Source organism: Neolamprologus multifasciatus, chromosome 7 (assembly GCF_963576455.1).
Source record: "Neolamprologus multifasciatus chromosome 7, fNeoMul1.2, whole genome shotgun sequence".
Taxonomy (NCBI): Eukaryota; Metazoa; Chordata; class Actinopteri; order Cichliformes; family Cichlidae; genus Neolamprologus; species Neolamprologus multifasciatus.
In genome coordinates, this window is record NC_140445.1 from 2,826,546 (window position 1) to 2,839,996 (window position 13,451).

A 13,451-nucleotide genomic window follows, 5' to 3' on the forward strand; every position below is an offset into this window, starting at 1 on the left:
TCACCTGGCAACAGCAGGTAACCTTCTGCAAGCCGTCCCTAGCAACTGGGGTGTCATCCAATGTTCTCCAGGCTTGTGTGAATGTGACTTTAAACGAGATACAAAGTGACTACAAGTGAATACAAAGTTACTTACTAACAACTACAACGACAAAAACTGCTACAGTGAGACACAAAATGCTCCATTCAGTCAGTGGGGCTGGTTCTACTGGTGCTCTCTTCCTGTTAAAAGACAGTTCTTCTTTCCCACCGTCACAAAGTGCTTGCTCACAGAGGATCATGTGGTATCTTATCTGATACCACAGATACGAAATAAGGCAATTTAAGACAAATGTTGTTGTAATTTGAAATAATTTAAAAATATACAAAATTAATGTAAAAAATAATAACTGAAGAAACTATTACTGCAAAGAAATGATGTAAAAGAGCATCATCTGTGTGAGCTTACAGGAAGGTTGTATATTGACCGAAGCAAAGTGCAAGATGCAAAACCACATCGGCGTCTATATTCATAGGTGGTCTGTCCACATTACAGTGCAAACAGGAAGTGACTTGTTTTTCTGTTTGATATCAGATGAAACAACAGGTGGAAGTGGAGAAGAAGGCAGAGGTCGCCAAGGAGATGTCGGAGGTGGTGGTCTACTGTCAGCCACGCAGCAAAGAGAAGGACCGCTTTGGTAAATACGTGTCAGCTCACATGTCAAATGCAGACAGGCTGCGCTTGAAGCTTTTGCACGCTGCTTTAAAATGAAACCTTGCCTCACTTATTTAATCTGAGGTTAAGAATCGAAATCATTGGTGAGTGCGGTGTTACCTTTGTAACTCCATGTCACAGTACGATGAATTCAAGCTTTGTGTTTCAATCGCTTTTCTCCAGACCTCCAGTTATAAAAGCAACGTAGTTATTGTACAAAGTGTAAAATAAAACCACAAATTTAGATCAAAAGTGCATTTTTGAGTACTGCAGGCAATACTCACACCCAGCCTTGCAGGATTAAAAAAGCATGTTTAAAGCCTGCAGTGACAAACATTTCCCTGTCTAGCTTGCAACAACGTTGTCGTGATCGGTGGATTTATTGATAACTCATCTGTTTAGTAAATGTCACTGATTGACTTTTGTGTGCCACAGGGTGCTCATAACCAGTGTTGGTCAAGTTACTTGAAAAAAGTAATCAGTAACTAATTACTGATTACTTCCCCAAAACAGTAATCCCGTTACTTTACTGATTACTTATTTTCAAAAGTAATTAATTTCTTACTTAGTTACTTTTTAAAAACACGATTTACAACCTGAATAGGTGATAAAGCGATAGATCTTTCAGCCCAATTCTACTTTTTCTACATAATCATCATACAAAATGTAATCAAATGGAAAAGTCTCTTTTTAAAACTTGTTTTATTAGTTTTAATCTTTTAACTTTATGCATCAAGCAAAAATTTAATTATATGCAACATTCTCTGACTGGAAGAAATTTGTTTAATATTTAAACCTATTTTCTGCACATTCCAGCACATAAAATATTTTTTTGTGTGTGTTTACACTCAGTCTTTCAAATAGATGTGTAGCCGGTCTGGCCTTAAACTCTGATTGCCGTTAATTCTCTGCGTTGTGTTGTGCGAATGACCAGAGGAATCAGCTCTCACCTTGCCAGCTGGATGGATTTATTCTATCAGAACTGTTAAAATAAAAACAAAACAGTACAGCGACTTCACTTCACTACTGGACTTCTGCATGAACACCTCTCCTCAGCGGGGCCTCTAGGCGACTGAGGAAAATAGCGCGCAGCTACAGGAAGTGACTTCGCGGGAAGTCAAAGGTCACACAAACAAAATAAAAGCTCCCAAAATATAAATACAGAAAATAAACATATATAAATAAACACATATACATAACCAATACTGACAAAGCAAGATAACACTGCAGGATGGATCTTTGGTGAAATATAAATTATTTTTTAATACACCCGTTACATCCACCCCTCCTAGATTTCACCAAAATCCAGAACAGTCAGGTGAACAATCTAATCGGAACACAGGGACAAATCTACAGAATTTATGGCTCCTGGGCACGGGTTTAAACCTCCGAGCTATAAGCTCTAGTCTCAGCTGTATAAGCCACCTACCAGATAGGTTCAGAAAGAGCATGAGGGTGATCAGGCCTCAGCCTTTCTTAGATCAGTGTGATGCCATTTACACCACACACATTCCCGGCCATCCACACACATCAATACCTTAAAAACACACTATGTATTTAATTGTGCCATAATGATACTGTCCCCTAGAATCAAAATACAGAAAGATCTCTAAACACCTGGGTTTACTTAAAACAGCGTAAGAAGAGACTGAGACCTTCTGCTAACTGAATTTGCCAAACGCTTAAAGCCAAAAGGCTTTTGAACCATGGACTCAATGAGTCGATTAACTCTTTTACTGACTCGGCCGGCTCGCGTCATGACAACGTTGTCCGGGCCTGCCCGTGGCTGTCCTTGTGGACCCACATCATGACACACATCCGTTGGAGGCATCTGCGCGTCGGCGACATGCACTGGGGCTACTGGTAGGGGCTTGGTGTGTGCATCACGATCTGTGTATGATGGATGCGAGTGAGTGAGTGCAGTTTCTGAAAATGTATCTAACACAGACGGGGAGTCTAAGTCAGGTTCTGCTACCAAACTGTCCAAGTCTGTGTCTCTGTCTGGGCAGTCCTCTCCCATCAGGGAACACTGGGTTGAATCCCCTGCAACCACCTCTGGAGCTTGTTGACTTGTCTTGCCCAATCCTGAGAGTCCCTCACTCAGGGTCTCCTGACTCTCATCATCATCTGAGTTGATCCAAGCACTGGTCCTGTCCTCTGTGGTCTCCTCATCCAAGGAATCTAACTGGTCTGACGCACATGACCCTCCCTCTGATCCAGTGTCACACAGTTCAGCGGTCACTACTGGCAGGAAGCTGATATTTAAAACCAGGTTGCGATGTACCACCTTTATGTTGCCTCTGCCATCTTCCAACTTGTATGTGTGAGTCTGCAGATTTCTGTCTCTGACTGTGTACACTGTTGCATCCCACTTGTCAGCAAGTTTCTTCTTTCCTCTTTCACCCTTATTTGCAATGAGTACTCTGTCTCCTATGTTCAGATGAGTGCCCTTTACTTTTCTGTTATATCCTTTTGCCTGTTTGTCTTGTTCCTTGATGGCATGCGTCTGGGCAATCTTAGCTGCCTCATGAAGATGTGACATGAGTGTTTTCACATAACTTTTTTGATCCACAACTACAGGATCACAGAGCACCTGTTTAAACATCACATCAACGGGGAGCCTCGGGATGCGGCCAAACATGAGCTGAAATGGGGCAAAACCTGTGGTCTCATGTACAGTTGCATTATATGCAAATGTCAGACTCTGTATTTGTTGAGGCCACTTGTTCTTTTCTCTGAGGGGCAAGGACCTAAGCATGTTGCCAAGTGTCCTATTAAACCTCTCAGTCCCTCCATTTCCCATGGGATGGTATGCCGTAGTATGGGATTTGGAGACCCCCGAGAACTTGAGCAGTTCTGCCAAGAGCTCACTTTCAAAATTTGCCCCCTGATCGGAGTGAATCCGCTCAGGAAACCCATACACACAGAAAACATGGTCCCATAGTTTCTTAGCCACCTGTTTTGCAGTCTGGTTTGTGCAAGGGAAGGCATGGGCTAGCTTAGTGAAATGATCCGTAAGGACAAGAACATCTACTGAGCGTTGCTTACTATCCTCCGCACTCCAAAAATCCAAACACACCAGCTCCATAGGAGCGGAGGTTCTGATGCTCTCAAGTGGGGCTCGAGCAGAGGGTTCTGGTGTTTTGGCCAGGATGCATCTTTGACAACATTTGACATACTCTTTTATATCAGACTCCATCTTCGGCCAAAAGAACCGTTGTCTTGCCAGATATAAAGTCTTCGCTTGCCCCTGATGTCCTGCAATATCATGGACACCATTCAATGCCTTTGCTCTGAGACTGTCAGGCAAAACAAACTGATGTCTCCTTTGTTTACCCAGGGGGTCCTTTGTGATCCGATAGAGAACTCCATTTTGGATCCTAAGCCTTTCCCACTGTTTAAATAACACCATGGCTTTCGCATCAAATCCTGCCCTTTCACGCCTGGAAGGTCGCCTTCTCCTTGTGACAAATGGTAAGATCTTTGAAATACTGGGATCAAGTTCCTGGCTATGCTGGAGTTCCTCTAGTGTGGACACAGGAAATGACTCCTGTCCTGGCAACACTAAGTCCTGAACTGACTGGAACAGTTCCACAGCCCTTGTTTCAGCAGCCAGATCCCACTCACTGTGAAAATCCAGGATTGCCTTAACATCCATAGCATCACACCCAGGCTGAAACGAGGGCGGCTGCAGTCCTGTGGTGCGGAAAGGTGGTGTGTCTACGCGTTGACCTTGGACCTTCAAACGGAATGCATTTTGTATTCCCTCAGAACTGACACTCTCAGATTCAGCAAGGAGGTGACTGTACTGCTCTGTGATCAGCCTATGGCTGACTGTTGTTGCAAAGGGGTCTCTGCTGAGAGCATCAGCTACGACGTTCTTGGTACCAGGTATGTGCTTCAGATCAAATGCGTAAGGAGCAAGCTTGGACACCCAACGCTGCTCACAAGCATCAAGCTTTGGTTTTGTCATGATGTAGGTGAGAGGGTTGTTATCTGTCCACACTGTAAAGGGATGACCTCTTAGCCAGTGACTGAACTTCTCACACACACTCCATTTCAATGCCAAAAACTCTAGCCTGTGGGCTGGGTACTTTTTCTGTGAATTGCTCAGGGTCTTACTTGCAAAAGCAATTGGACGAGCTTTCTGCTGTCCAGCTGGTATTTGTGACAATACAGCACCGAGCCCATCTAATGAAGCATCAATGGACAATATCAAAGGCAAAGAAAAGTCTGGATGTGTAAGGACTACACAATTCAACAGCTTCTCTTTCAGATTAGACAGAGCTGCGTCACATTCATCTGTCCAGTCAGAGGGCTTCAGCTTTCTGTATACACCAGCATTGGTGCCTGTTTTAACTCTCCCTCTCCTCTTTTGTCCAGCAGTGAGGGCAAACAAAGGCTTGGCCATAGAGGAGCAGCTAGGGATGAAATGCTGATAGTAGAATATCATCCCCAGGAATGACTTAATCCTCTTAACTGACGGGGTGCAGCCATCATCCTCCATCAATTCAGCCTTTGTCATCTTTGCTATGACCTCAACCTTTGCTGGGTCCACAGCCACTCCATTGCCATCTATAATGTGGCCTAAAAACTTGACTGATGACCTCATTAAGTGGCATTTCTTAGGACTTAGTTTGAGGTTATGGATGCGCAAGCGCTGAAACACAGTCTCTAGCCGCTCCAAGGCCTCTTCTTCTGTCCAAGCAAATACAAGCAGATCGTCGAGATAGCACAGCAGACTACTGAAATTCAGATCCCCAAAAATACTGAGCATCATTCGCATGAATGAGGCGGGGCTGTTACAGAGTCCTTGGGGCATTCTGTTGTACTCAAACAATCCCATTGGGGTTGTAAATGCTGTGTATTTCTTGTCTTCCTCTGCCATAGGGATGTTATAAAATCCCGAGGTCAGATCCATGGTGCTGAAGTAGGTATTTCCACCCAATGCAGCAAGGCAGTCAGACTGGTGTGGCAGTGGGTGTGCATCTTTCAGGGTCCTTGCATTCAGCCATCTGAAGTCAGTGCAGATTCTTAAACTACCATCCTTTTTCCACACTAACACCAGTGGAGAGGCATACTCGCTCACGGACCTTCTGATGATTTCCTGTTCTTCCATTTCAAACAAAACTTGTCGCAGCTTTTGGTAATGTGCTGGAGGGACTCGGCGGTAAGGAAGGCGGAATGGCCTCTCATCAGTGAGCCTGATGCGGTGTACAAAGCCTTCGGCCTTGCCACAGTCATGTGTATGCTTGGAGAAAATGTCATTGTACTTCTCAAGCATTTTAACCAATTTCTCCTTCCCCCCTTGACCAACATGGCACAGGTCAATATCAATTTCACTGAGCCCAACGTGTTTTAGTCTCTGTTTAAGATCAGTGAGGTGGGCATCATCCTTCTCTTCCTCCTGCACAGATTTCTGGGGTCGACAGGTGCCCTGGAAAACTTCAAAATCCTCAACAGCAACACAAGGGGACACGTCAGCCAACTTACTGTTTCTTTTCAGGGTGACTGGTTTATCCAACAGGTTAGTGACCTTCATGGGAACCCACCTATCACCCCACAATGGCGTTATGATGCGGCCAACCATGATGTTACGTGGCATGGACTTTGATGAAGTGGCTTCAACAATCACTGTGCTCCCTGGTGACATAGAGACATTACTCGGCAGCTTGCCCCAGACTAGATGCTCTTGTCTTGCTAACAAGGTGACTGACTGCTGAAGCTTGACTGTGCCGATCTTGTCTGGGAGTTCTTCACCTCTCCATCGGGATGAATTAGCCATGAGGTCAAGAAACTGCTCACACTCTGGAGGACAACCGCCACCTGACACGAGGCGCCAATAGTCATTGGTTATTTTCAACTGATGCATGAGAAACCGGATGACATTCGTGCCAATGATTATATCATCACGTTGACCTGGCACTACAAGGATGGGAACAATACAGGTCTCTCCATACAGTTTCATTTCAACTTCATACATGCATTTGGGCTTGGTAAGTGTGCCACCACAGCCTACTAGCACTATTTCTTGAGGCAGGGGAGTGGGTTCTGGCAGTATATTCTCACTCAGCATACTCTGTTCTGCTTGCTCACTGAGTGTGCACGCCATGGAACCAGAGTCAAGCATACCCTGCTGTGTGATGTCTGTTATTAATGCTGACAGGAGTGTAAAACAGTTTGTCAAACGGGCCAACTCTCTGTGTGTTTTGTACTACCACCTTAACACCATCTGGTGCGGCTGCACATGCTTTAATGTAATGCTTTTCAACATCATCACTGCCGAGGGTTTCAACATCTGTGCCCACACATCCCCTCACCAAATGCGGGCCAGCTAGTTTAAAGGCTGGGTGTCATGAGGTTGGGAGGCAGGGTGCCTTTGAATAGGTGAGCGACGAGGGCAGTTTCTCTTAATATGGTTTGGCTCAAAGCATGCAAGGCATAGGTGTTTCTGCCTACAATGCGCAAGGGTAGAACCTCTGTAACTTTGCTCTGCTTCACTTCAGCAGCATCAGGTTACGTTCATATGTTGATTCATGGTTTTTATCTACTGCAGAATATTTTTCTGCTATAAAAAGCCAGGCCAGGAAAATCTGCTTCATGTTTTTGTCTTTTATTCTCAGTTACTTCCACACAAAAGCATCTGCTGTGATGCTTCCACCTCTGATAAAGTCTCACAACTGTCAGCTTTGTTTTTATACAAAGATCTAAAAAATATGGATTTGTGCTGATAAATGATCAGAATCATAATATTTCTGACAGTCTGAGTGAAAATGTGTGAGAGGATGGGGTTTAGATGCAGTTTAGACATGCATCCTTTCACAGTCTAGTCCCCAAACAACCAGCCCAGTTAATTTGTTTAGCTCGCTTTAACTAATTGTCAGCTCCCTCTCTTAGCAAGCAGCGAAGGTGAGGTGGCTGAACCACTGAACTCCTCCCCTCTCTCCTGCTCTGCAGACAGTTACAGCTACAAGGAGGTCCGCTCCTTCGTGGAGAACAAGCTTCCAGGGAAGAGCCGCACCAAAGACTTCCTGCAGTACAACCGCAAAGCTCTGAGTCGTATCTACCCGAAAGGCCAGCGCGTCGAGTCCTCAAACTACGACCCTTACCCGATGTGGGCGCTCGGCTGTCACATGGTGGCTCTCAACTTCCAAACAGCAGGTACAGCAGTGCTCATTTATCACACGGCGGAGGACAAAGGAGACAGTTTGAGGGCTTTTTATTTATTTTCTTATGACAAGAAAACATTCAAGTGAAGCAAAGTACAAAAACACGCTAAAATATTTGTATATATAACAGAATATACATGTAAAATTAGAATAAACCTCCGCCTGTAGGTCGAGCAACACGAGGATCGGCACATGAAAGGACATGAAAATGCAGAAATAAATAAGTCTGAGGAAATAAAAGTGTGAAAATGGGAAATAATAGAGGATTTAACATCCCATTAATACAAGAAATCTTCTATTAGTAGTATCTGAATGCTTATTTCATTATATTACTCCACTTATATGTAGTATTTTGGCTATGAATAGCTTTATAAACCCATATATTATGTGTTTCATAGGCTGCATCCTCCTGAGGACCCGGCCTTTGCGGTCTACGTGGGTCGGGTCCTCAGAAGGTCGGGTAGGCCGGAAGTAAACAGCCGTGAAATTGGACGGTCTAGCCTTCTGATTAGCGTCACCGCTGTCTCGGTGGAGTTTAATAAACTCGGCCGTCTGCTCCTTGCTATCTAAAATATAACAGGACACTGGCGTAAATTCTCGACTGTCTCACACTTCTGTTTAATCAGTTTTCTGTTTGACGTTTATTCAGCTGTGTGAAAACCAAGGAGGAACCCACCCGGGGGATTAATAAAGTTTTATTTTATCTAATCTAATAACTTTAATCTCAGCCAAACCGATTTACTCACGAACAAACAAAACACTGAAAAAAGCCCAACAATAACATTTTTAGGTTGTCTAAGTGACTTATATATTACGTTTAACCCGAGCAGCGAAACTCCGCGGTGATCTGAAAATGATGTGCCGGGAGTTGTGCCGTTCTCGGCGGCTTCTAGCTCCCGGCGAGCTATCGAGCTGGTGGGTAACAGACGTCTCCGAAAACGTCAAAGCACTTTTGCAAATATGCGATATCTTGATAAACCGAGCAGATATTTGATGTTTACACAGCTACTTTCTCGCATGAAAATATGTTAAAAGTTTATTTTGTGACCCAGAAAGATTAGTAAGAGTAATTTTAAAACTTAGTAGCGGCCGCCATTGTTGGAAACTGGAGTTTGGCTGGGCCCAGTGTTGCCAACTCCTCAGTAAGGAAATTGGCGGTCCTAAAAGTCGCTAGAAGTCGCCAAATGACGTCATCGCCTAATTTGCATAATTGGTCATGCTAATGTAATTGTAACCTACGCTGTTGGAGAGAGAAATAACATCGTGGACGAGACATAAAGCGAGTCAAAAAAACGTCTTAAATGCATTTAGAGTTTATTTAGAACTACAAATTAAATTTCTTTTAGCGATTATTGTTTTTTTAATGTCACAATTCCAACCCTGCTCCTTTATCCAGGCCTGGACCGGAAAAAGTGACCCGAAATAGGCACTCTGGTGGAGTTACTCTGTGTGTGTGTGTTTATAAGTGGTTTTAAACCTTGTGATCCACAAAACAGCATAACAGTAAAAGAAGAACTGACTGCGTTACAGTCAGTGTGGGAGCAGCGGCTTCGCTCATGCGCGATTCATTTGTCGTTTGGATGCACAGGTGTGAACGTCTCCTGCCCTGATAGCAGCTGGGGGAGGACTATCCTCCACCTGTGAGCGCTTTGGCACGGCTGAGGTGCCCACGGCAGCACCGCTGCTTGTTGAGAGTAAGAGCGATACGCGTTTTCACGTCAAAAAGTCGTCATAAATAAATAAGTCTCCAATAATACCAGAAAAAGTCGCCAGATTTGTCGCTAGTCGCTTTTTAGAAAAAAAAGTCGCTAAGGGGCTCTGAAAACTCGCTAAATATAAATTGGCAACACTGGCTGGGCCGCGCTATGAATTCTGGGATATGGTGGGCCACGAAGGACACACCCAACCCATCCTTCAAATTCGGGGAAAAGGAGGACGCATTTGTCGGCTGCATTCGGAGGAGTCTACGAATTTGGACAGCCTTCGGCGCGTCGCTGTGACGTAATCGGTCTACAAATGCGGCCTCAGGAGGAAGCAGCCCATGAATTTGGACACGACCTATGTCTTTATCTTCTGAGCCTAGTTATAGTCACGGTAAAGAGAAAATACACTATCTGTACATTACTAAGAATTTAAGTGTCAGGACAAAGTAAAAAAATCTCTAGTCTTTATCAGGTCGTACATTTGGGTTCGTATGAGCTGAGATGAACAACAACACCAGTCCACCCCATGGTCCTGTAGCCTGTACGGTCTTTCAAATACCTGTTCTCTGTGTGAGGTTAACAAACACTCTTCTTTACGGTGTTGCTTCAGTTCGTTTATCCACAGCATCTCAGTCGGGCTGTGGGACTCACATCTGACTCCAGGATACATAATTCAGCATCTTGTCTTAGTTTTTGTTCAATAAATAATGGCACAGTGCAACGTGTCACGTGTTGGGATTCATTTAAAGTTACATTTACCTCATTTTAAGGCCAGGTCATTTTATTATGTCCTGATATTTAAAGATATGCATCACTCTGCACTAAAGCTAAACTCAAACTGCCCTCTTTATGTTGTCTGTCATGTCTTTGGGGGATATCTGTCTACTCCACCTGGAAAAATAACACAGGTTACACTATCGAGTCTACCTGTTAGAATATTATCAGGATTTGCCTGAAGGAGAAGTGACTCTGTGAAGTTATTCAGGTTCTTGTGTCCACCCAGATAAATACATGCAGCTGAACAACGCCCTCTTCAGTCTGAACGGACAAACGGGCTACGTGCTGCAGCCGGAGTTCATGCGTATGGATAGCTACGACCCTCATCAGGACAAGAAGGAAGTCAAATACAAAATTGTGGTCAAGGTGTGGCGCCACACGCACACACACTCTCTGTGCCTCTGTCATGATTATGAGTCACATTCAGGGTCGACTTATGTACAGAAATGCACGTTGGGCCTGATGGTGTGCAGAGAATAAGAGCAGTTGTGTTCGTCCCTTGCAGGTGATTGGTGCCCGACACCTTCCGAAGCCAGGCCGCAGCATCGCCAGTCCATTTGTGGAGATCGAGCTGTGCGGGCACACAGAGGAGAAGTACAAGACCATCGTCTATCGTACGGAGATTCTCCAGCAACCTTTCTATTTTCCTCTATTTCATCTAGTTTTTCTCTTTTAATACATCTATTAAAAATGTAGCTTATGTTTGTTGTTTCAACGCTTCCTGCAGGAATTAGATTTGAAAGAAGATCGATGGTAAAATTTTAATAAGGTTGTGTTTGTTGTGTATCTATATCAACACTGAGATTAGCCTCGTCTTTGTGGGGCTTTCGATCTCACAGTGGAAAAATTGTGGGACGGGGGAGGCTGGAGCCTGTCCCACCTCTCACAGGGCAAAAGGCGGGACGACCCGGGAGAGGTCGTCCATCACAAAATATAATAATAATGAAAAACCTTAAAATAATCAGAGCTCGAGCACCTTCGGCCTTAGCTGCAATTCTGCGGGAACTTTTATTCTTTTCAGCTTGAGCTTCTGGGGACTTGAGGCTTCACAGGTTAAATCTTTGCACGCTTCTGCCCCCTGCAGGTGACAATGGTCTGAACCCAGTGTGGAAAGGCTCAGAGCGCATAGTCTTGAGTGTGTATGAGCCTGAACTCACCTTCCTGCGCTTCATCGTCAACGAGGAGGACATGTTCTCAGACCCCAACTTTCTAGCTCAGGCCACGTTTCCTGTGAAAGGCCTTCGCTCAGGTGGGAATTCATACACGCAGCTTCTGTTACCGTCACTCTCAAGTAGTGCTCGTTATCATTATTACATGAACTAAATGTTACTTAGAAGTAGGGCTGCCACGATTAGTCGACTATCAAAATCGTCGACGACTGATTTAATAGTCGAGGCGTCGTTTGAAGCTTTGTAAGATCCCAAGAGACGCAGGAATAAGTAGTAGGATTTAAGAGTGTAATAACGGACTGAAACAGAAGGTGGCAGCACTGCATGTACAAGGATGCCAGCTGCTGTTAAACCCAGAAGAAGAAGCAGCGCAGCCCAGCTCAGTTTCCAACAATGGCGGCAGCTAGTTAGTTTTAATATTACTCTTATTATTCTTTCTGGGTCACAAAATAAACGTTTAACATATTTTCAGGCGAGAATGTAGCTGTGTAAACCTCAAATATCTGCTCAGTTTATCAAGACACCACATATTTTCAAAAGCGCTCCGACGTTTTCGGAGACGTCTGTTACCCACTAGCTCGATAGCTAGCCGGGGGCTAGGCTCACTGGAGCCGTGAGAACACCGGACCCACCGCTGTCTTTCGCTACTCAGGTTAAACATGATATATAAGTCACTTAGATAACTTAAAAATGTTATTGTTTGGCTTTTTTTAGTATTTTATTTGTTCCTGAGTAAATCGGTTTGGCTGAGATTAAAGTTATAGTTTTTACACAGCTGAATAAACATCAAGCAGACAGCTGATTATCAGAAGTGTGAGCTGCTGGAGAATTTACTCCGGTGTCCTGTTATATTTTAGATAGCAAGGAGTTTATTAAACTTCACCGAAACAATCTGCAAATTTCATTAAAATTTAATAAACTATCATCTTGTCTTTATTTTTAGTTAGCACATACCTTAAACTCTTAAAGCTGTAAGCTAATGATAGTTATATAAGAGCAGATGCTGCTGGTGCAATAAGCTGTATGTTTTATGTCCAATGGATGATGATCTGATTAGTCGACTAATCGCAAAAATAATCGGTGACTAGTCGACTATCAAAATAATCGTTTGTGGCAGCCCTACTTAGAAGTAAGATTTAATACACACTGAGAATACTTTCACCCGAGAACTGTATCATGTGGAGCTCAAGTTAATTTCCTTGTTCACCAGTTTTCTCGCTTTTGCTGTATTAACTTTCTTGTATGGGGCTCATATTTTAATAAGAAGAGACTCCACTTCTCAAATTGGAAATAATGAAACAGATAAGAGGTGAAACAATTCTGAATCATTTGATATTTAAGTAATATTAGACAGTGGCTGGCTCATGTCTCTCGTATCCTGGCCAACAACTTTAATGTAAACTTTTAGATTCTTCGTAATGGGGAGTTTCCACTCTGAGTGTGACGCAGCTTTAATATCTAATTTTAGCGGGCTTTAGTATTTTGAAATTCCACAAAAGACTGACACCACACACTGAAGCGACCTCATTTGGAAGTGAAATTAGGTTGTGACTCATTTTAAGACCTTTTAAGTTTAGAGGGAACACAACTCATACAGTCACGTTGAAAACAACGTTTTTTTGTATTTCTGTAGAAACTAAACTAGGTCCATCGTTACTGCTTAAGATTTTTAAAAAAATGTAATTTTTAAAAGTGATTTTAAAAGTCGAAAACAGCATGATGCCACGAATGAATCAGGTTATAACACAAATAAAGGTGATATGAATAAATGAAGGGTTTGCTTCCACAGGTTACCGCTCTGTCCCTCTAAAGAACGGCTACAGTGAAGACTTGGAGCTAGCGTCTCTTCTGGTCTACATCAGCGTGCAGCAGGCCGGGGTGAGTAACGCACCGACGTTTATGTCACTGTGGCGGGATTTCTGTGATCTCCTGACTCGCAC

General features: G+C 43.7%; 1 protein-coding gene across 2 annotated transcripts in view; it reads left to right on the forward strand.

Annotated features, from left to right (window-relative positions):
* Positions 1-13,451, forward strand: part of plcg2 (phospholipase C, gamma 2) — a 68,217-nt gene that overhangs the window by 47,364 nt on the left and 7,402 nt on the right. For both annotated transcript variants that reach the window (XM_085168625.1, XM_085168626.1), the window contains exons 26-31: positions 574-676; positions 7,651-7,854; positions 10,569-10,708; positions 10,848-10,956; positions 11,427-11,591; positions 13,301-13,389. In XM_085168625.1, the coding sequence (XP_085024751.1) occupies positions 574-676; positions 7,651-7,854; positions 10,569-10,708; positions 10,848-10,956; positions 11,427-11,591; positions 13,301-13,389 (810 nt within the window). The remainder of the gene's footprint in view (positions 1-573; positions 677-7,650; positions 7,855-10,568; positions 10,709-10,847; positions 10,957-11,426; positions 11,592-13,300; positions 13,390-13,451) is intronic.